Here is a 24,695-nt window from a genome sequence, read left to right as displayed (position 1 = left end):
CAGTGCATTTTTTGGGAATTTTTTCCGTCACAGGTTTTTTTCTGGGATTTTTTTCCGTAGGCCTTTTTTCCGCGATCTTTCTTTATAGATCTTGGCCATGGGCCATGGCTAAATACATGACCTTGGCTACAACTGTAGTTTGTAACCACAGAATAGGTAAAATGTCACCTATTCTGTGCTGTAACAACCAGCTGATGATTATAAATTGCACAAGAATTTAGAACAAAACATCATTGGAATAAAATGTGTTGTGGAACTATATAGTAATATTGTAATATTCCCGTGCATGATAGATAAAGAGATAATAAAATCAATTTGAGTAAATTTAAGGTTATGTGACAAATAAAAAAATACATGCTCATTTAAAAAAAATAAAAACAGTAATTAATATTGGTGCACGACGTGTATAGTTAAAAACACTAATTTGAACTATTATTTTTATAAAAATGGTTAAAGTAAGTTAAATAATTATAAATAAGTTATATATTAGTACTGATATTGATTTTATATATATTTTATAGCAGTATATTACTATATTATAAAATCAATGGTACTGAATAGTTAAATGTTAAATCATTAATTTTACTCTCAACTTTATCTTACTATATAATTTGTATTATAAGTATTTTTGTTTCCTTGAATTTAGTTCTAATTGTATGTTTTTTATTTAGAAAAATATTGTTAAAAGAGGTAAAACAAGCAATGTTAAAAGGCGTAACCATTTACGAAATAAAGGACACATCAAAACAAAAAAACATAAGTCTAAAGCCTATAATGTGCCTCAACCTCCATTAAAAAGACGAGATGATCCACCTGAAGAAATTGAGGAAGAAGAAGCAGAAAACAGTGATATTGGAGATGATATGTTGGAAATGGTTGACCAAGAAGATTTGGATTTTCTTAAAAAAAATATTGACAACCAAAATTATAAGATGTACAACCGTATTCAAATTACTAATGTAAATTGTAAATAATTTACTAATTTTAATTGTTTTATCTATTAACAATGTGTGTATTTAGGATGGTAAAAATAAAAGAACTCGAGAAAACGATGATGAAGAACTTGAAAATGAGTATGAGAGTAGTTCGATGATGATGAAAGCAGATGATGTATCTATTAAGAAACCTTTGTTACCGATTAAAACTAAAGATGGGATCTTAAGACGATACACTTTAGAAAAGGATGAAATAGGTAAGATCTAGGTATATTATTTTATATTTATCTGTACCTAATAGTTTTTTGAATTAATAAAAAAAAAAAAAAACAGAAAGTGTCATTACTGTGTGGGTTCTTCTAACAAGTATTGTTACTAGGATACAGATAGTATCTATTTTAAAAAATTAAAAAATTAAATTAGTAGGTACAGTAAAATTGTATCGACTGAAATACATGGGAATTGCATAATAATAATAATTGTAATCAAAAAAGTCTTAACATATTTTGATAAAGTTCTCTTGAGTCATCTAGACTAAATGTTTAACTTTTACAATTTATTATCTATTCCTATACTTGCTATTTGCTTGTGATCAAACTTTTCTTGGACATTTTTTTATATATTAATAAACCTAACAAATTTATTTATCTGTCATAGAAACAGAGAAACCTCAACCTAAAAAAAAAATAATCGAAGACAATAAAGAAAATAATGATGATGAGTATGTTTGGTTGGATACTAATGAACCTGAAAAAGAAATATCAGTTAATAAAGGTGAACCAATTAGTGTTGCAAAACTATATGCTAAAAGAGAAAACACAATTCAAAGTTATAAACAGCGTATTGGACTATTAGCTAGCACTTTATTAGAGAATCCTGACCTAAAGGTAATTTTTATTTACATGAGCCTAATAATATTCGAAAATATATTTTATTCGCATTTTGTAGTCTCTAATAAATAATATGTTATCTTGATTTCAATTTTCCTTTTGTACAACATACTTATTAGCGTTGAAGTTATTTAGTTTTAGTGATCAAAATATCGTCAAAATACCTGCTCGTTTGTTATTTTCTTTAATTATTATTTTTTTTCTATTCATTTCTTAAAAATCTAGATTTTACATAGGTGTTATTCTGAGCAAAAAAAGAAATATATTGATAATTCTAATATGCCTAATGTAGCTATTGTACTTTTTAAACTTTTAGATTGGAAATATTGTACATCTCTTAGAAATAATGGAAAAACGTGATCCAGAATTACAAGTTGTGATAAAAAAATTGGCAACACTAACATTGTTGGAAGTTTTTAAGGATCTCTTACCAAGTTATCAAATAAAACTGGATAAACATGATGGAGTAAAATGTAAATTTCTTGAGTATCTTTATTATACTATATTTTTTTCTTTAATGTTTTTTTTGTTATTGTATGTAAAATATTTAAATTTACATATTATATTTAAACTATCTTCTTTTCAATGTATATAATATATAAGTTGATAATTATTGACTGACAATTTATAAAAAATTTCTTCATGATCAAATACTTATTTGATTACTTACTTTTAACTTAACGTATATATTATGTTTTGTTTTTAGTGAAATTGGTTACAAAAGAGTTGATTGGATATGAAGGACAATTACTCAAGGGTTACAAAATTTATTTAACCAATTTAGAGAAAATGGCTAGTTGCCTCCACAAAAAAAAAGGAGATACCCGAATCATAACAAATGTAAGTTGTTATTGAACTAAAGTTAGTAATTAAACTTGCAAGCATATATAATTTGAATATTTTAAAGAGAGTTCAGTTAGTGTATTAAAAAAAAAAAATTAATATTATGTATGCCCTGCCTGATGTTGTTCAGGCATTGATATTTTAGTGTTTAATTTTAGATTTAATTAGTAAGGTCCATCAATCAATACAATTTAGAACAGTTTGCTTACCATATAATTAGATTGTTCATAAGTTTGATTGTGCCAAGTTACTAGTTAGTAATTAATAATTATATTTTCTTTACCTAATTTGTGTACTTGTTACTTCTCTATGAGCTTTATAGTTACCATAAGTTTAAAACTTGATTAAATTATGGATGATCAATTTTTTCATATAGTTGCCAATTTTATATTTTTGGCAAAATAAATAAAAAATATATGCATTTTATATCTGCTTGTCCGTAAAAACATAAAATACTATCAATAGTAAATATTAAATTAACTTATTTTTTCATTTTAGGTCCATATAAATTTGGCTGAAATGGCTGTTAATTGTATGTGTGAATTATTAATTTCTCATTCATATTTTAATTATGCAGTCAACATTGGGCATTTGTTAACTCTTTACTTAGATAACAAAAATACTAATGTTAGAAAAAAAATTGAAGAGACATTTATTAAAATTTTTAAAGAAGATAAAAAAGGAACTATTTCATTAGTGGTAAGAATTAAAAAACTTGTTTACATCTCTGAAAAAAATATTTTAATATAGCTATTATGAATAATTGAGAATCATATTTATATTTACAATTAGATAGTGCGGCGCATAAATCAACTTGTTAAGACTAGAAGTCATTGTGTGCACAGTGAGCTCTTATCTGTTTTACTTGCATTGCCCATCCGAAATGTCAATCTCGATAAAGAAAAAGAAGACATTTTGAAATCAAAAAAATTTATGACCAGAAAACAAAAATTATTAGCTATGTCAAAAAAAGAACGTAAAGTAAGATCTCACTATTATTTATGCTCTGTACAATATTATTATTAAATAAATAATTATTTATATTTTTAGCGAAGTAAAATGTTGGATAAATTAGATAAAGAAATGCTTGAGACAAAAGCTGAAGAAAATGTTAAAAGTCACTTGAACAATTTAACTGAAATAACTAAACTAGTATTTTTGATATACTTCAGAATATTAAAAACTGCTCCGCGTTCTAAGTTATTGTCTGTTTGTCTTGAAGGATTGGCAAAGTTAGTGTTAAATATGCATTATTAGTATTTCTGTGAAATTGAATTTACTGTTTTATGTAGATACAGCCATTCAATCAACTTAGAATTTTACCACGATATTCTCACAGTTTTGGATTCAGTAATTAAGAAACATCAACTGAATGTTCATGAACAACTTTGTTGTATTAAAACTATTTTTGTCATACTATCTGGACAAGGAACTGTAATCAACATTGATCCTGTTCATTTTTATTCTCATTTGTATAGAGTTATTCCTGAATTAGATTGTTGTAAGTTGAAAAACCCTTTTATTTTAATGAAATCAATGAAATACCAATCAAATTGATTTATAATCGGATGTAAATAAATGATAGATTATTTAATTAATATTTTAATTTTCTAAATATTTTTAATCTATAAAATACTGTATGCACTATGTTATAATAATCTTTTATGAAAATATTGTTTGCAAATAGAATAACATATACTAATTTTAATCTTAAAATATTAACAACTTTTAGGTAAATATCATGATAATTTAGAAACTTTCCTTCGTACAATTGAAGCATTGTTTTTGGTGGGTCGCAAGAAAGTAACTGCCAATTCTACACTGTCATTTGTGAAAAGAATGTCCACGTTGAGTCTTCAAACCCTTCACAATGCATCACTTGGGATCTTAGCTGCTCTTCGAACTATAATACAAGTAATTATATTAACTATTTGTCATTTGTATATATTTTGTATATTATATTATATTAATATGTATAGTAATTTTCTTAAAGCATTATTATTATTTTTTTAATTCATATAACATTATTATTTACCTTTTTTTTTATTTTTAGACAAATAAGAACACAGAATCTTTATTAGATGTTGACCCATCTTATGGACAAGGAATTTACAATGCTGAATTACAAGAACCGGAACATAGTAACGCTGGAAGTACATCATTATGGGAACTTCCAGCATTACAGGTTAGTAATTACTAATGTGTTTGATGCAATAATATAATAGTATTCATAGTACCAATTTAATATATGTATTTTTTTTTAGAGGCATTATCATCCTGAAGTATGTAGATTATCAAAAACTGTTGCTTCATTGACAGTTTCACAAAATAACCATAACAATTTAAAACCAGAATTAGCCAAGATGTAAGTGCAATGCTCAGTAATTATAGCAATACAGTAATTGATAATATTTCATCTGATATATGGTAATATTGGGGTTATTAACTATTAAGAAGTATTAAAAAAAACTGAGGACTTTAATGTCTTAATTTTATAAATTACCATTGTAAATTGGCAATTCATGTTAATTTATTTTTAAATCTGAAAATTTAGAAATATTACTCATTTATTGAATTTATGATGGTCAATATGAATACAATGAAACCTTGATAATTCAAACATCTATAAGTCGAATTTTCGGTAACCTGAAGGAATATCTTCGCCCCTGCATTTCATCAAGTACCCACAATTTTTTCTATAACTCAAATTTTTTTTTTCGTTCCAACTGATTTGAGTTATTGAGATTCCACTGTATATGATTCTTAGTGATAGCAAAACTATAAAATGTTGGGTAATTTATTTTTGAAACAGACCATTATTTAATATTCTTATCAGTTAATGCTTAAAGGTTTTTATATGTCTTTTTTGGCATTCGCTCAGCTATGGTACGCGTTTTGGTTGATTTGTTTGTAACAACTCAGATGAGGTAACCATCAACAATAGTCTACAAATATCGAATTTGTAGAGTAATTATTATGGTGCACAATCTTATATGTTATCTTGATTTCACATTGTATATTATATAGAGGGTGTTGCACGATAAATGTGTCTAACTTCTAGAGGTGTTTCTACACCTCAAATGGAATAAAAATGTTCTTATGGCCCCTGCCTTAAAAAATAATTGTTAGATAAAACTGAAATTTTTAAAATTTCGACATTTTGAAGTTATAAAACATTTGTATTATTCTTTTTACCCAAAAAATCAGGTGGGAACCTTGTAAGATATGTTTCCCTAATCCCAATTTTATGGGCTTTTCATCATTGTATTCAAATTAATTGTAGTACCTACGCAGAGGCCCGTAGCCACGGGGGGGGGGCATTGCCCCCCTAGATACGATCGTTGCCCCCCTAGCATTTTTTTATTTAAATTAGTTATAATATAGGTTTTTTATATTGCCCCCCCTACAACTCGATTTGCCCCTCCTGAATAATTGATCTGGCTACGGGCCTGTACCTACGGTTTAGCAGATATGAACATTATTATGAATCAAACTTGCATTTAACCCAAAAAAACACAAACATAGAAATTATCACTTTATTATTGATAATTTGATTATGGTCATAAGGATTTTTTTTGTTTCCATTTGAGGTGTAGAAACACCATAAAATATATTTAAAACACCAATTTAGGTGATAACGCTTGCAAAATTATATGTATAATTTATACGATTAAAATATCAACCCATTATGATTGAAAAATGAAAATATTTACCAAATTTCAAAACTTTTCCACTATATCACTATAGATGCATAATGCATATGCTGCCGCTTGACGGTTACCTCGTTTGCGATAGACCATGGCCACCGTTCAGATGCCAATAGTCTCACTAAGTTAAATTATTTTATTATAAAATATAGAGTTTGATGTTAATTAAGTTTCATTAAGAATCATGTGTGTATAAATCTGGTATAACTGTTGACCTTAGAATACAGATAAGCCAAGAATTTTAAAATTCACACTTCTTAGTTTTTAATATAGATTTATATTTCATTTTGAAGGGGTTGCCATACTTAGATGACGTGTTCTCTTTAGACTTAGTTTAACAATGTATAAATCTATAATAATAATAATAATAATAATTTATTTACGGAAATAAATTCCAATTACAAAAATATTGTAGTGACAGTTTGTGTTAAGTGCACATAATATGGGTTACAACTTAAAAGTAATGTGAATATAAATAACATAAAACAGAACAAAATAGAGAAAAGAATAAAAGAATAAAAAGAAAAAAAAAAAAAAAGTATATGTATACAAATATTAAATATTAAATAACGATTTAAACTTAAAGATATTATATAAAAGCAGCATAATATGAATAAATAATTACATTGATAGTATAGTGGTTATAAAATATGTAGGTAGAAGAAATAAAATAGGGGAAAATATGATATAGAGAGCAGAGAAATAGAAGAGGATAAGAGATGATTAGATCAGATATTAGACAAATTAAATAAGGTAGTGTTAAATAAATCTAAGTCTATAGTTGAATTGTATATGTACTGGATTCTTACTACAATTTGTTTAAACTTAATATTAGAGTAAGTTTACCTATTATCAAATTTTTTGTAAGAAGAATATAGACTACTCGAATGAATAGTTTTTGTTTATATTTTTATTTGAAAAAAAAACTTGGCTTAAGCACAGTTTATATTCACCTAATCATCGCTACAAGTTTTATAATAAGTAAAACTATAATATTGATTATACATAATATTTAGTACCTATAATATTTATTTATATCTGCAAATATAAAATTGTTACCTCAAAAATAAAATGTTTTTACTTAAAAGAACGTTCATTTTATATTTTAGAAATAACATAATCATTTTAATTAAAAAATATTGTTATAAAAAGAAAATCTGCCTTGTTTTATATAACTAACTAATTAAAATGTTTTTAATTGTAGGACGCCCAGTGAGTGGTTTAAAGAGTATGATCCAAGTAATGTGGCGTTCAATCCAGCAGTTATGCCACCGGTGAAGGTACCTCAGCGGATACCTGCACATTATCCATCTCTTCCATACTCGGATGTTCTGAATAAAAATTTCCCCAATGTTGATTTCTCAAAAGATTTTTTTTAAATTTGTATTTTTTTTAATAATAGTGTAATAAACTAGAATTTTATTACAAAGGAAATAGTCTATTTTTTTCAATGTTAATTAAATTAACATTTTGGTAACCCCTAGTATTGATTATTCTGCTGGTTGCTGTGTGACACTGATAAGAAAAAATAGGATTCAAATATTCTGTCTGTAGTGGCTAATCAGTAATCAGTAATCACTATTCACTTAAAGTATTCAATACTCTTTTGAATTACCAACGAGACTACAAAGTACAAATGTGCCAAACTTAAATTTTTTTTCATACTGTCTGTGATAAATCATTGCAATGCACAAAACGGAAGTCGACATTCCACCTACCGTTCGAAAACGTCTAATTCATCTCTTCGGACTTATCGAAAAGGAATTTGAGACTGTGTGCCAAGAAAATATTGTTCTGCAGGAAAAAGTTGAGTCACTCACTGAGAAAGTTAACGAAAAGTACTTGACGACTGAACAATTTCAAGTAAATTCGAAACAAAAACCGCCGACTGGTCAAAAACTTAAAACTGCAGAAAAATTAAAAGCACAAACTAGTAAAATTGTATCTAGCTTTAAAAGTCCTTCAGCAGCTAATTGTCAGTTTGTAAAAGAATATGGCGGACACAGAGATGGCTTGTGGGATTTAGCGTTACCTCATACTGGACAGCCCGTCATTGGTACCTGTTCAGCAGGTATGTACTAAGTATATTTTGGTCTTGTAGGTTCTTAATCCTTTTTACCTTACACTTAGATCATACCGCAAGAATATGGTGTATTGAAACTGGTACACCACTTTTACAATACACTGGCCATATGGGATCTATTAATTCTATAAAATTCCATCCCAGTAAAGATTTAGCTCTCACATCAAGCGGTGATCAAACTATTCACATTTGGCAGGCAGCCGTTAATCTAGATAACTTAGTGAGTGTATTTTTCTTTATTAATTACATTTTCCATAATTTTGATATTCTATATAATATAATATTTTATTTAATCAGGCTATAGCTTGTAAAATTCTTATTTTAATTTTATAGAGGGATCGGGAATCTGATGACACTGAGACTGAAGATGACCGAGTTGTTCCAATATTACGCACACCGTCGTGTACATTTTTGGGACATAATGGGCCAGTTATGGCTAGTGATTGGTTACTGGGCGGTGATCAAATTATTACTGCATCATGGGATAGAACTGCTAATTTGTATGATGTTGAAACCAGTGAACTGTTAAACTCACTAACTGGTAAGTTATGTATTGATAGCTATAATAATTGTTAATCACTAGTTAAATAATTAATGTTTTAATTAAAACTAATATGAGGTCAAATGCTTAAAAGTTAAAAATTTTCTGAATAAAGACAAATTTTTTATAATTAATACTTGATAAATATTTTAATTTCATTTTTGTAACGTGTATTACAATTTACAACCTATAAGGATTGTTTTAGCATAACTAATATTAGCTTTAATTGCAGCTATAATATAAAGATCTATTTAATAATATACATGTTTTATAATAAACAAAACATTTTTAATATTATTAAAATTATTTAACATTTAGTTCCTGCAAAATGTATGATTAAATTTTATGCTTGACAAATTAACCTTGTATAACATTTAAAGGTAAGATGGGGCATTTTGGAGGCTTTTATTTATCTTTTAATTTTAAAGCAAGTTTGATCATTAATAAATGTACAAATACATTGTTGTAAAATGCTCATAACTTGCTTTGTAAATTTGGTATATTAAAATCAACAAAATCATGTGAGATGCCCTGGATAACAATCTTATCTTCAAATTGTATAATGAATCAATTCACTTTAGTTTTAATAATAACAGAGTTAAGTGGATATGCTGTGTTGTATGTTTGTGAAATGGACACAACACATGTGGACACATGTACCATCCACTTGAAAAAATCCTATGTCAGATACTTAAATTACACTTGATAGTTGGTTTTAAATGCAAGGGCTTATAATACATTGGACTCTGGTATGCTCCAGAAGACACTTAATACTTTATATTAACAATACTGTATAAAAGATGTACATGTGTATAAGTTTATATAACTGTTATTTTAGAATAGGAATGTCCTAAATGTCTAATACTTCATGAGTGATATTTTGAAGAATTAAAAATATGGTCCTAAATGAAATTAAATTAAAATTTTCAGGACATGATGAAGAATTAACTTATGCTTCTTCACATCATTCCCAGAAGTTGGTTGTCACTGCTTCTAGAGACACTACATTTAGATTGTGGGATTTTCGAGAAGCTATAAACTCAGTTTCAGTTTTTCAAGGTCATACAGAGTGAGTTATTACTGTGTTAGATAAATGTACTGTGGTAATAATTAATATTGAAACAATGTTACAGTACAGTGACTTGTGCAGTTTTCACATCTGCTGGACCTGGCGGAGAAGATAAATTAGTATCAGGATCGGATGATCGGTCCATAAAAGTTTGGGAATTGCGTAATATGCGCTCTCCAATTACTACTATCAGAGCTGAATCTGGTGTAAATCGCTTTGCTATTGCTTCTAATGGTGTTATCGCTATTCCTCATGACAATCGACAAGTTATGTTGTACGACATGACTGGACAACGAGTTAACAGAATACCCAGAACAGCTAGAAATGTAAAAACTGTTTTTATTAATTTAGTATTTAATAAAATCACTATCATATCTAAAATAATCCATTTTAAAATTTCATAAAGCACATTCAAAATTATAATGCAATTGTACAGTATATTTGTGAAAAAAGCAACATTTTATTAATATGAATTTTTACTATTATTTTTTTAGAGACATAGACGTATGGTAACGGCTGTTGCGTGGAGTGAAGATAATCCATTTGCTAATTTATTTTCTTGCGGATTTGATCGATTAGCACTTGGGTGGTCTGTTCAGTTATGTAAGGACTGATCCTTATTATTATATCAAGTTCAAGTATGTTAAGTAATGGCTTGTCATATTTTTATAAATAACATTTTTACTTCTTGTTCTGTTTCCTGGTTTGTATGTGTATGTGTGTAAATCCTAATTTCTTTCTGTAAATTTCTCAAAATCTATTAAGTTACATTTTTAAATATATTTTGTATTAACATTGTTACAATTTGTTTTTTGCGTCCTTTTTTGTTATTTTTTTTTGTTGATAGCCTAATAGTATAAATTAGTATTTATTAGAATATTTAATAAGAAGTCATATTATATTTTAAATTTTTATTAAAATATTTATTTAATTTAAGTCTTTCAAATATCATTATACTATTATAGTCATGAGGAATGTAATCTATGAAATTCAATGTGATTCAGCATGAACAAAAGAAAAAATAGTCTGATAGAAGTAACAAATTACAAATAAATATTATACTTATATTATATTTAATATTTTACTCCAATACTTAATAATCTATTATTTATAAGAAATTATACTGTCATTACAGAAAATGTATTTTTAAGAGCAACTTCTAATTCAATTATATGATAATGTCAAAACTTATAATTTGTTGTATAATGACAATTTCATACGATATTTAATATGTAAATTAGAATTTAATTTCTTCCTTTGTTTGCAGTATCAGTATTCTTCTTTGTTAATTTTATTATCACAAAATGTATAACAACTGGAATATAATTATTTAAGAAGATGTGATACGTTACCCGAATGTGTTGTCTCCGTCTTACAAGTGTGTAACACACCAAATTTTACGCTCAGCTGAACATGTGTAGCTCCGTTAATTTAAAAATTAGAGTGAATCTCTTACAAAATCTAAAGGTAAAATAATTATAAAAGCACCTCTTTTTATTATATTTTAATTTTAAAGTGAGTTAGAGTATCTTAGGATGTACAAACAATTTACAATTTTAAAATACTCATAACTCGCTTTAAAATTAAAATATAATAAAAAGCCTATGAGGTTGCCTAGATAATAATCTTACCTTTAGATTTTAGAAGAGGTCAATTCACTCTAATTTTTAATTTAATGGAGCTACACGTGTTCTGCTGAGCGTAGAATTTGCTATGTTACGCACTTGTAAGACAAAGACAACACATGCGGATATCACGTCCTCTTAAGAAGATACAGATATTATGCCAAAATCAGATGGTAGTTCAAACTTTTAAAGTTCAATTATACAACTTTTCAGTATACTTATGAAAAAAATATGTAATTTAAAAATATCAATAAGACTATATGGATTATAAGTAAGTTTGTTGATCAATCAACTTAAAATGTTATAAATAAATAATTGATTTCCATTTTCCAATGGAATTTAATGAAAATTCAACATATTGTTATGGTTGAAAAATGTGTTATTTTTAATCACTTACCAAAAATGGGTTAAGATTCTCCTTATAATAATATTTTTTATTTGTTTAGATATTTCAATAATCATTTGTTGTACAATAAAATGTATATAAAATAATCAAAATATAAGATACTCAATTTTTTCTATATAAATAATACGTATAGTTGAGGATTGAACTGATACCTCCTGGCTCCTAATAATGAAGATTTACTTTAATTACTTCTAACAAGTGGTTAGGTGAAAATCAAAGAAACAATGTGAACAAAAATGATTAAATATTTATTTTTGAAGATATTAGGTAGTTAACAAAAGCGCTAAACAATTTTGTAACAACAAAATAGACTTCATTGTCAAAAATGACATTTTATTGAGAATATAAAAAATAATAATAATAATTAATAAGTAAACAAGTACAATATTCATAAGCTATCCATAGTAGTTTAAATGTATTTTTTGTATATAAATGAAATTTTAAACCATAAAAATAAATTGAGTTATAACATATAAGCTTTCGTTAATTTACAAAATAAATGCATATTTATTTGATCAAAATACACAAAACAAATGTTTAGAAAACCAATTTTAAATTAAATAAAAAAATAATAATAAATAAAAAAATGTATATGCTTTAATAAAAAGTAAAAAATAAAATAATAAATAACATACCACTAAAAGCAATTATAGCTGTTAAAGAATAATATGATTTTTATATCGTCCACTAATTTCTTTCTTTAAAATATTTATTAGGTAATATCAAGTAAACAAAATTGTGTTATAATAACTAAATGTTAATGTATTAAAAAAATAATTGAAAAATATATATATTGTGCTAGAATCTGCTATTGGTTAAGTCTGTGCTAATTTCTAAATATAATTGTATGACATGATACAAACATACATTTTTTCAAAAACTCAATACATTATAATATAGAATGATAACTGTATAAAAATAAATATATTGTAAAAACTGAAAATTTGGGAATAATCTATAAAAAATTAATTATTAAATGGCCATCTTATTAGTATATATAACTAAAAAAAAATGTTAGAATATATCAAAATAGTTCTAACTGCAAATATTATTAAATTTGATCAGACATTCTCTATCTATATATAATAATCAACAACTTTACTAAATAGTAAATAGGACAAAAAGTGTGTTTTTTTTAAGCAATGCAAATAATGTATATTTGATTTTATATGCTACTTCAGTGCACCATTTAGCCGTTTAAAAACTTATTGAAAATGTAATTTATACAATTCAAGAAAAATGACCTAATTTACTCAATAATGATTATAAATACCACATTTCAAAAGTAAGATAATTTTGAAAACTTGAAACAGTTATAATATAAAATATAAAATTATAACTGAAGATTATTTTAATATAATATTTATTATCTGACATATTTTGAAATGTATAAAATAAACTAAAGTAATTCTTAAGAAGCATGGCAATTACAACTACTAAACTACATTTTCTTAAGCTTTTTTTGATATGTATTAATATCATATTATTTATAAAGAAATGTATTTTTTAATTCACGTAAAAAAGGCAGTAAATGTACAAAAAAAAAAAGTACTGATGAAATACAATAGGTAATACTGAAATTTTATTTTTAAGATAACCAATGATATATTCAGTATTCACACTTTAGTGTTAATGGTTATGTTACACTGTGCCTTATGATTAATCCCGCCAATAAAAAAATCACTTTTTTTTCCAAACTAGTACAATGGATATAAAAATACTAAAGATGTAATTAGAATAAGGAACACCTAAAGTGGGTGAATCATATTATTAATACATTTTTTTTTTTTTTAACAATTTAATCTAATTCTACAAAAATTTAATTCCTACACAAGATTATATATGATTATTGATTGTAAGATTAATATTTCATTTCGAGTCATTTCAATAATAAATATTTGGTGTTAAATGTTGGTAACCATCAAAGGTTAACACAGTTCTAGGGAGTCATGTTTATAGTATATTATGGGTCAGAAGAGCTGTAAAAAAAAATATATATATAAATATAAATATCTTAACAAAAAGAAAAACAATATTTATAGATGAGAATTGAAATTGACAATTAAGTAACCTTATCTCCTTCCTATATGTATATAAACAAAAAAAAGTTTTCTTGAAATATATGCTTGGCTAAAACCCGGAAGACTGAAACGCGAGAATAGAACTTAAATTAAAAATAAAACCATGGCAATTTATGTTATTAATTTTTATGTATGATTTCTATTAATTTAAAGTAGACGGCATCGCCCCTTCTTTTTCTTTTTAACCTGTAAAGCTGCTCTAGTTGAAGTTTCAAATACTTCACGGACACCCTCCTTACTTTTAGCTGAACATTCCAAATAAGCAAATGCATTTATCTTTTCGGCCATTGCTCGCCCCTCTTCTGGCCTCACGGGCTCTTGTTTCATTTTGCTCAACTCGCGAATAGTATTTGGATCATTACGCAAGTCTTTTTTGTTACCAACCAATATAATCGGCACATTAGGACAGAAATGTTTCACTTCCGGTGTCCATTTCTCTGGGATATTCTCTAATGAATCTGGTGAATCTATGGAGAAACACATGAGGATAACATCCGTGTCAGGATAGGACAATGGTCTTAGTCTATCATAATCTTCTTGACCTGCTGTATCCCACAGTGCTAGTTCTACTTGTTTGCCATCTACTTCTATATCAGCTACATAGTTCTCAAATACGGTAGGTACATAAACTTCTGGGAATTGATCTTTGGAAAACACAATGAGCAGACAAGTTTTTCCGCAGGCACCGTCACCAACGATGACGAGTTTTTTTCGAATGGCCGCCATGGTCTAAAACGGAAAACAGTACAACATCATTATACCATGAAAGGTTAGTTCTATAGATATTAAAGAGCACAACAACTAAAATTAGTAAAAATTAAAAACATTGAACTGTGCTAATCAAACACCACACATACACTTATCCACACTTAAGATACAAACGTAAAACGGAACAGATCAGAAATTAGTAAGACTAACTGTAAAATAAGCAATAGGCATAACGACATAACATAACATTTAAAAATAATTGAAGATAATTTATTACCTCAGCTTACAGGAAGAGTATTTAAATTCAATGTCCAACAGGTGTATTTTATTTTAATTAACGAGAAACTTAAAATAATTTAATTGCTCGATTGAATATTGAAGTGAAAATAAAAAAATAAACAAAATTTATCAGATATCAATGTTTACCTAATTTTTTTTATGTAGAGTAAGCAAACATAACCTCAAATTTAATTACACAAGTTATGTATTTTTTTTTTAAATATTTCCGCGGTCAACTTAGATTATCGTGTTAATAATTTATATTTGCACGATAGCTAATCGTAATATCGTATAGTAGTATTATAGTACCTACCGTAATTGTTTTTTCCACAAATTAAAATGCTTTTGTAAATCCACCTACACGGCTCGTTCTAGACTGGTTACTTGGATTAATGCTGTAAAACATTAAAGTATATCTTTCAATATAGCCTATAGGTAGGTACCTACTTACCGAATTGACGAATCGGAAGAATTTTACTTATAAATCCTAATTTGGAAGAGTAGGCACCAAAAAAATTGTTGATCCCATCGGCCTTCAATATGACAAAACATGTTTTGCAAAGATTGCAATCTCGTGTAAGTAGTATCAAATTTTAGTTATTACGTTATTGTCCATTTTTTTTTTTTAATACCTAAGTACATATTTATATTATAAGAAAATTGAAAAATATACTTATAAGGGAATAGAAACCAATAGATTTAATTTTATGACATAAATACCCATACAGGCTTACATTATTATCTACAGTGTAATACAGTGTAATATAATTTTCAATTAACATTATATTTCTGTCAAGGTGAAGGGGGCAGCGGGGCACCTATAAATGTATACACATTTAAACATTTTCTATATAGGAACAATATTATTGTCATGAGTATATTGAAGTAGTTAGGTATCAAAAAACTTAAACTTACACGAAAAAACCAGTTATAGTAACTAATCATTCATAATTATTGACGTACCTAAGGATAGTGAAATAGTTCTGCCGGTTTAGACTCCCCAGGATCCGAGCAAATTAACATTTTTTAATTTAATAGATTAAGGGCCCTGACGTTTAGTACAGTCATGTAAGTAAATTTTTTTTTTCGTTAATGTGAGTTAAATAAAATTAAATGAATAACCAATTAATGGGTAAATATTTTTTTAGACTGGCGGAGCGATGAATGTATTGATTTTACGATGTATTTTTTCTATCTGTAATCTGTGATAAGTAGTTGTAACAATGCTTTGATTTTAAAATTTGATGGTGATTCCTGATTGCAAATTGGATACAGTTCGAACTTTTGAGAGGTTACAAATTTAAAATAGAAAATACTTAGGGCCATATAATGTAGTCGATGTGTCGATGCTTAAGAATAAGTAGATATTACTTAAGCTATACTGCCTATACTTATGAGTAGTTATCACTCAAAATAAGTTCATAAGCGAGACTAAAAGAAAAGAAAAGGTATTACTTAAATTAAGGTTCGTCGATACCTACCTTAAGCATTGCTTTGTTATTATCACAAATTTTATTTTTTTAAATCATCAAAATTAGCTTAAGCATACTTTTTCTTAAGCATCGACTATGAATAGGTACTGTTCTTATTTGTTTTTTTTTTTTTTAAATAATCGGGGTAAACAAGAAAAAAAATGTTCTTACGCAAGACCAGTTTTTGACGGAACAAATCTATTTTACCGGACACCCTTTTTTTTTCAATTTTTTTCAATTTTTTTTTTTTAAATTCGTGTTTTTTTATGCTGAATTCAAAACTGTTTGAAAAAATTCCCGCAAACTTACCGTTCAAAAGTTATGGCAATTCAAAGTTGTCGATATTATCAAATATTGCAGTGATTACACGTGTATCGGCACTCGTCGCTACGCTCCTCGGCGCCGTCGCTCCGCTCCGCAAATAGAAAATATCCCCCGATTTTTTGTGTAAAACCACCTCAGGTGAACCTCGGTTTTCCTCAATATTATTTCTAAGCAGCGGCGGACTGGTTATTTTTGGCCCGGGGTGCAAAATTAATTAGGGGCCCGTAATTTTTTTTCAAACCTACCTAAATTAGGAAAGAGCCCTTAGTTTTATAAGTAAATATAAAAAAAAAATAAGAATAACATGTTATTTATTTGTAGAGGTGTTGAAATATGTTATTTTATTTTTATTTTGTATAATACCGTATTATACCAGTATTATACCGTATAACGACTGTGGTAATCGGGGGCCCGGATCATAAATACAAATGGGGGCCCGAGGTGCTACTTGGTGTATAGCACCCTGGGCCAGTCCGCCCCTGTTTCTAAGTAGAAGTATTGCTGGCGTGGTCACTCGCTCGTCGGTAATTAATTATTTAGCATAATATTTGATAATATCGACAACTTTGAATTGCCATAACTTTTGAACGATAAGTTTGCGGGAATTTTTTTAAACAGTTTTGAATTCAGCATAAAAAACCACGTATTTAAAAAAAAAAAAAAATTGAAAAAAAGGGTGTCCGGTAAAGTAGATTTATACCTATAAATATATAAAAGGGTTTTTTGAACATAATAAATTTAAAATTGATTTTTTCGGCTATTTATAGTTACTTTTTTTATGTTTTCTATAAAACAAAAATTTCAAAAAGTTTAAAATTTAATACAAGGTACCTCAAATATGTTCATAAACTAATTGAATAATATCGAAAATTCAGTCACAATATTTTTTTAAAAACGTTTAAAGTTAGAATTTTGACTAAATTCGTCTTTTAAGTTTTTATACCTTTGACAAAAACAGCTAATTAGAAGTTACATTAATTTTTATGATTACCTACTGATTAATTTCCTCCACTCTTCAAATCCCACATCGAACGATACAATACACAGTGGAAACAGGAGTCTTCGTAATAATACACTACCACCAGTACCATCTTGAATGTGAATTCTTAATGTAAAATATTTATAATAGGTACATACAATAGTACAATACTGTTTGTATCATTTGTTTTATGACAACACGAAAACACTAGTCAAAATGAATTTTTTTTATGTATTTTTTTAAATATATATGCATGCATTAAAATACAATATAATATATACACAGTTAAATGTTCTCAGAATATATTATGTTAGTTTAATAGATAACTTAATTATCTATTAATATAAAAATAATATTGCAATTTGTCCTCTTTCCTGTGAAATTAACTGATGGTTTTGCTATAAGCTCATTTTCATAGTGATATATTGGAAAATAGTTATCCAAAACAACAGGTCCATTGAATATTGTAACTTACAATTTCTATTTTCTGCTTTAAACCTTTGTATAACTTACATTTTAATTTATAAATATAAATTGAATAGGTACTTACTAATTAATAATTCTGTAATAACATAAATTAAATATATATTGTATTTGTATACTTAATCAATGGTAATAATTATTGGATTACCAGTCATATACTAATACACAGTCAATAGTGACTCACCGAGCATGCTCATTACTCATCCTGTTTTCCTTAAATAATGAATTTATTCAAATTCTTATTTTTAGAATTTTTAAATACATAGAACTATAGAAGACCATATTTTCTAATGATTGAGTTTTTTTATATTACTTAAAGAGTGTTCTGTAGCAATACAAACTTCTGTTTTTTTAATGAGAACCCCTCCCATTATTATTTAAATTATTAAGTAGATAATTTTGTTGAAATTGTTGTTGTACCTAATTAAAAATGCCAATATGATTTTAACTAACTGCATTATTAAAGAAAAAAGGGAGTAAGCATGCTTGGTGAATCACTCTGTATTTTATATTTTAAGAGAAGTATTCAAGTAGGTATCCAACATTATACCTTATATTTTTAACTTTAATATATTGTAGTTAGATATTATGTCTACTTATAGTATTATAATATTTTTATAGGTACATACCGTACATTCCGTACATACCGACTTTCTTGGTTTCTTAGTGTATGTATATTGTGCATATTAAGTTATTCTAATGTTATAAAGAAGTGTTACCAATTACAAGAAGTCTGTGACAGTATACAAAGACTGCTTACTGTGAACCATTTTCATTACAAGATAGTGTAGCCTAATTCTAAATCATTAATAAACCATTGCATTTATATGACAATTTTAAGCGTATCTCTGTCAGAATACATTAAGCTTTTAGATATTTAGACGAAAATATACTGGCAGACCATATTTTTTTTCTTATACTTAGAAAAAAATCAAAATATAATAGACCTTTTTTAATTACCATATAAATTATTTTTAACTCTGATCTAAAATAAAACTTATATAGGTAATACTTCAATTGAAGTGTACACAAAAAGAGAAATAAAATAATAAATAAAAAACATCTATATAGAAGCATTTTTTTCCTTGCTTCAATTAAAATCTATATATATATAAATATTGAAAAAGTATTGTAACATATTATTTTTTTTTAATGTTAAGTAAAATAATTTAAATATACTACTTTAGTTACGCGTGCTTTATAACACTGTAATTATATCTACATCTTATGTCTATGTTTAGATAAAATTAATAACTTTTTAATAAATGTAAACAAAAGAATTTATAACAAAATAATAAACAAAATAACTCTTTACTCTGTAAATATCCTGTTAAGTCAAAAAATGAATGATTATAAGTCACTTACATGACGTAATAGAATTTTCTTTAAGTAATCATTTAAAATATGTTTTAAACGATACCTAATAAAATATAGGAATTAAAAATAAATTTAATAAAATCTAAACTTTTATTAGTAAATTTCTTAAAAAGTACAAGCATATAAATATTGGTTAATGAACAAACGTAATAATAGTATTTAAAAAAACTAAGCTAAGGAATACATCATGGGATTCCTGGCACAGCAGGTCCATAAAAAAAAAATATATATGTGTGAATATATATATATTTACGATACAGAAATATTGTATTATGTTGAAGGTAGCGAATAATGAGTCTCGATAAAATGTTTCAATTATTTTGTAGTTTCAACTTTATTTTTACAGAACAGTTATTATAATATAAAAAATAAAGTTAAAATAAGTTACAAAATGCACTATGATTAGTGATAACCCGATAAAAATTCTCCCCAACAGTTTTGCTTTGTACATATTTTGGCAAACAATAGGAATACATGATTATAATTATAGTGTTTATTATAGAAAAATAAAATGATATATTTTGTCTTGCACCATGATTTGTACAATCAGGTTTATTTGTTTTAAATGCTGAAAATCCTTAAAACGACATGGTAATTTGAAAAATTGTATAAAAATATGATATATTTTATTTTCTAAGTAGATTTTTATATTTTCGAAAAGACATCACTTACAACAAGGCACATTTGCCTTTCTTCTTTTTCTTGACTTGTAGTGCAGCTCTTGTTGATGTTTCAAAAACTTCACGAACTCCTTCTTTGCTTTTAGCTGAACATTCCAAATAAGCAAATGCATTGATCTTTTCGGCCATTGCTCGCCCCTCTTCTGGCCTCACGGGCTCTTGTTTCATCTTGTTCAACTCGCGAATCGTATTTGGATCATTACGCAAGTCTTTTTTGTTACCAACCAATATAATCGGCACATTTGGACAGAAATGTTTCACTTCCGGTGTCCATTTCTCTGGGATATTCTCTAACGAATCTGGTGAATCTATGGAGAAACACATGAGGATAACATCCGTGTCAGGATAGGACAATGGTCTTAGTCTATCATAATCTTCTTGACCCGCTGTATCCCACAGTGCTAATTCTACTTGTTTGCCATCGACTTCTATATCAGCTACATAGTTCTCAAACACAGTGGGAACATATACTTCTGGGAATTGATCTTTGGAAAACACAATGAGCAGACAAGTTTTTCCGCAGGCACCGTCGCCGACGATGACAAGTTTCTTACGGATTGCTGCCATTATGTCGGAATGTTATGCTTATCAACAAAAAAAACTAGGCGTTGGCCCTGTTTCGAATTTTAACTACAAAATCAATCACAAAAACACAGTTGTTCACAATTATTATATAAATACAAAACTTTTAAACGGAGTATAAATTATTAAAAGTACGCAACTAACCGAATATTAAAACTAATAAAAAAAGTTTCGAGTAAATTACGGAGTGAAATGTGAATGAGCTCATCGCGATCGCCAATTATTGGATAATTTATCATTACTGATATTCGGGGAAACTATTTCTTAATCTGAACGACACTGTGCCTAATCGACGTTGTTCCCACTCGAACTCTAAACGTGGGCAGTAGTCGTATAATGACAGTAAACGGTAGCAGCTGTTAAACAGTAATAAAACAGAAACCCAATGTCATTTATAGCTATAAAAAATAAGTACTCCTTAGGGGCTAGGCCAAAAATTATGTAATAAACGTTTAGTATTAAAATAAAACAGTTGAAATATTAATTTATACTTCATAGTTCATGTACAATTAGGCAGAAGTACGCATTGATGTTCATTTTAAACTGCCTGGTATTAATTTATTGAAATGCAACTATGCGAGTCGATTTAATTTATTAAAAAATTCCAAATGTACTAATGTAGACAGATTTTCTGACAATTTAATATAGGTTAATAGAAATATTAGGTATCATAATCATATACCAAATTGGCAAATAAAGTAATAAAACCATAGATTTTAATAATGCTAGGTAGTGGGTAATAGTACCTAAAAAATACCAAATCATTACTAAATAATAATAACTATAGATGGCTAAGGACATATAGGCTACCTATAATTATAAAATTCAATCTTCAATGATAAATCGATAAATGCCATTTCCCATAGGAATCTATACCTACCTATAATATATTTATGGCCATATGTAATACCTACAAAAATGTATAATTGCGCAAAGATATTTTAAAAGTACCTACCTACCTAAATATTATGAATCATAATCATAATAATATTACAGCCTTCAAGGTCCAAGGCAGTTTACTGATGATGCTGCTAAATAGCTATAATATTATTGTACATTATTATACTTGTAAATTGCAGGTAGTTGTATTATTGAAATTTACATATTGACATTTATACTTAAACTATCCGTTTATGCATTAACATTATGAGCCACTATCAATGGCGTGGGTATTACCTACATAACTTTGTATGTGGAACAAAGTTCTAACCTATGTAGGTACACCAAATATAGGCGTTTCAAATTTTAATAAGCCGGCATAATAATATATAATAATAACAATTATAATATGTTGTTAATTGTTATCATAATATGTCTATTGTTTGTAAAGTGCTAACACGGAATAATTTATTCTGTGGAATTTATTAATCAATTATCAAATTATCTAACTTGTAAGAACATGAAGTATAATAATATTATGTTGACATGTGTCACACAATATTTTCAGTATAATAAAATGTAGGTAATAAAAAGTATTTTATGATGCACAAAATAATTTTAGGAAAAATTCGAGCCCCTGCAAAATTTAAAGGCCTGGTTAGCACTTAGCAGTAAAGCGTATAGGTACCTAATAAAAACATTAACTCATCTCCCTGTGAAAATGAAAAATTGATATACCTAATATTGTTCTGATAAGTGATATGTAAAGCATATTACACAGTACACTGGATGTCAGACACTCCAACACTTGACATATTTCGTTAGTTTCAAAACACTTGACACGTCATGTGTTAGTTATGCCACGAACAGTTACGCTATAGTATATTTATGCAGTTATATACTTATATGTATTAATATATTATACGAACTATCATCATACGATTTTAATTATTGCATTTTACTATCGTCGTGAATACTAACGGACCCAGCATTATGGTGAGATATAATCATATAGGCAATTAGATCTATACCTTTAAATTATAATTATTAATTGTCTATATAGGTACTATATTATATGATCACTTAGAGAATAGTTGTATTACCTATATAAAATTTGTATATTACCACAAAATTGTATTTTAGATTCTGGGCGAAGCGATGAATGTATTGATTTTACGAGAACCGGCGCGGCGCTAAGTATTTTGCTCCGTTCAAGTAAAAAAAAATTCCGCCCTTTTAACAAATTGTTGCCATATAATTGGTAGGTTCCTACATAGGTGCTTATAAAAAATGAACAAAATTAATTATAAACTGGGTTATATTTTAGGAGATCAAACTGTGAAATTTTGTCTTCCAAAAATTTAAAATAACTTAAGGAAATTTAATTAATTATACGTAGGTTCATTTAAGGCACAATAATAACTTTATTTAATAAGAACAATAAAATATACAAATAATCAACTAATTTATTTATATTGTTACTTTTCATAGTTATAATTTAACTCATTTTACAATTATGTGTGTTTTTTTTATATATGTGTGTAGTATGTACACGATAAGTAGTCGAAATAATGCTTCGATTTTCCACTGTAGTATCTTGTTCGATGTAAAATGGAAAATGAAAAATGAATCTAATTGGTGCATTGGGGAGGTCAAAGTTCAGAATTCCTAGTAAGTACTAAGTAGTTTTGAAAAAAACTGGGACACAAAAAAAAAATTAAAAAAAAATCTTTAAAAAAATCGATTTTGGGTTTTGGTGTAACTCTAAAACAATATTGACCGTAGTTTCATGCAATTTTCACTGTTTATATAAGCATTTTCTATACACGATAACATTTTCAAACTAGGTATTTAAATTTGTTTTGAGCTAGTTAGTGAAGTGGTTACGGACATTTTCAGTTTCTAATTGTTTTAGTTTTTTTTCTTTAAATTTCAATAACATTTTATTCGTTGGGTCAAATACTCAAATATCGTAAAAATTTAATACAAGGCTCCTGATATATATTGTTACAATAGCAGTTGAATAATTATAATAATACATAGCACAATTTTTATAAGCATTTGAAGTTTGAATTTTGACGAAATCCATCAAATTTTAAATTTTAAAAATTTAAAAAAAAAACATGATTTCTTATAATGTTTTGAAGAAAAGTCCATGAGGATGAGGGGATCTAATCTCCACATCCCCTCCAGGGCTTCAGCAGTCCAGCCCCCTTGTCTAGGGCATTATGACCCTACACAGGGGCAGTTCCAGAGACTTGGTTGGGGGGGGGGGGCTAATAGTTATAATTTTCACAAAACTTATAATAACAAATACAAAACAACAATTTTTACAACACAAATTCAAGTCTTCTATTTAAAAATACGGATTTTGTGCCTTGGGGAGGGGGCAATAGCCCCCCCCCTGGAACCGCCCCTGACCCTACAACCACTGATTATCAATCATCAATCTAGCCAACGCCATATTATGTACCTATGATATACCTAGTTTAGTATAATATAACCGACGACCTCTATTATCTGGGTTCAATAGTATTAATGGCTTTAATATTTTACAGCAGACTTTATATCCACATACACAAAAAAGAACACAATTGTATCATTGCAAAATGAATACATTCATCATTCCGCTCAGAATCGAAAATGAATAAATTAACTTAACTTAAGTATAATTTATTTATAAATGAAAAATATGGAGATGCTCTGCTGTAGGTACATTAGGTGTCTATAGAGTCACTAAACACTGTAATGG

The 24,695-nt window shown here is 27.3% G+C and overlaps 4 protein-coding genes across 4 annotated transcripts; 2 read left to right on the top strand and 2 right to left on the bottom strand.

Annotated features, from left to right (window-relative positions):
• Positions 1 to 333: 333 nt before the first annotated feature.
• LOC100160818 (nucleolar complex protein 3 homolog) lies at positions 334 to 7,809 on the top strand. The gene is made up of 14 exons (XM_001942783.5): positions 334 to 455; positions 672 to 959; positions 1,021 to 1,192; positions 1,593 to 1,822; positions 2,142 to 2,298; positions 2,532 to 2,665; positions 3,167 to 3,367; positions 3,461 to 3,649; positions 3,719 to 3,900; positions 3,961 to 4,169; positions 4,401 to 4,582; positions 4,722 to 4,853; positions 4,933 to 5,033; positions 7,580 to 7,809. Exons 1-14 carry the CDS (start codon positions 447 to 449, stop codon positions 7,752 to 7,754), a joined length of 2,361 nt encoding a protein of 786 aa, XP_001942818.2. The 5' UTR covers positions 334 to 446; the 3' UTR covers positions 7,755 to 7,809.
• Positions 7,810 to 7,921: 112 nt separating this feature from the next.
• Positions 7,922 to 11,334, top strand: LOC100164139 (WD repeat-containing protein 37). The gene is made up of 6 exons (XM_001946878.5): positions 7,922 to 8,446; positions 8,506 to 8,678; positions 8,792 to 8,999; positions 9,930 to 10,068; positions 10,133 to 10,394; positions 10,563 to 11,334. The coding sequence occupies exons 1-6, from the start codon at positions 8,062 to 8,064 to the stop codon at positions 10,680 to 10,682; spliced, it is 1,287 nt and encodes a 428-aa protein (XP_001946913.2). The 5' UTR covers positions 7,922 to 8,061; the 3' UTR covers positions 10,683 to 11,334.
• Positions 11,335 to 13,893: 2,559 nt separating this feature from the next.
• LOC100162082 (transforming protein Rho-like) lies at positions 13,894 to 15,288 on the bottom strand. The gene is given in 2 exon segments (NM_001162041.2): positions 13,894 to 14,909; positions 15,166 to 15,288. A coding segment is annotated over 1 exon segment (579 nt). The 5' UTR covers positions 14,907 to 14,909; positions 15,166 to 15,288; the 3' UTR covers positions 13,894 to 14,327.
• Positions 15,289 to 19,869: 4,581 nt separating this feature from the next.
• LOC100160039 (transforming protein Rho-like) lies at positions 19,870 to 21,294 on the bottom strand. Its single transcript, NM_001204953.1, has one exon. It carries the CDS (start codon positions 21,047 to 21,049, stop codon positions 20,471 to 20,473), a length of 579 nt encoding a protein of 192 aa, NP_001191882.1. The 5' UTR covers positions 21,050 to 21,294; the 3' UTR covers positions 19,870 to 20,470.
• Positions 21,295 to 24,695: the final 3,401 nt, after the last annotated feature.

Source organism: Acyrthosiphon pisum, chromosome A2, assembly GCF_005508785.2.
Source record: "Acyrthosiphon pisum isolate AL4f chromosome A2, pea_aphid_22Mar2018_4r6ur, whole genome shotgun sequence".
Lineage (NCBI taxonomy): Eukaryota > Metazoa > Arthropoda > Insecta > Hemiptera > Aphididae > Acyrthosiphon > Acyrthosiphon pisum.
Note: the sequence above shows the minus strand (reverse complement) of the source record. Positions and strands in the feature narration are given on the sequence as shown.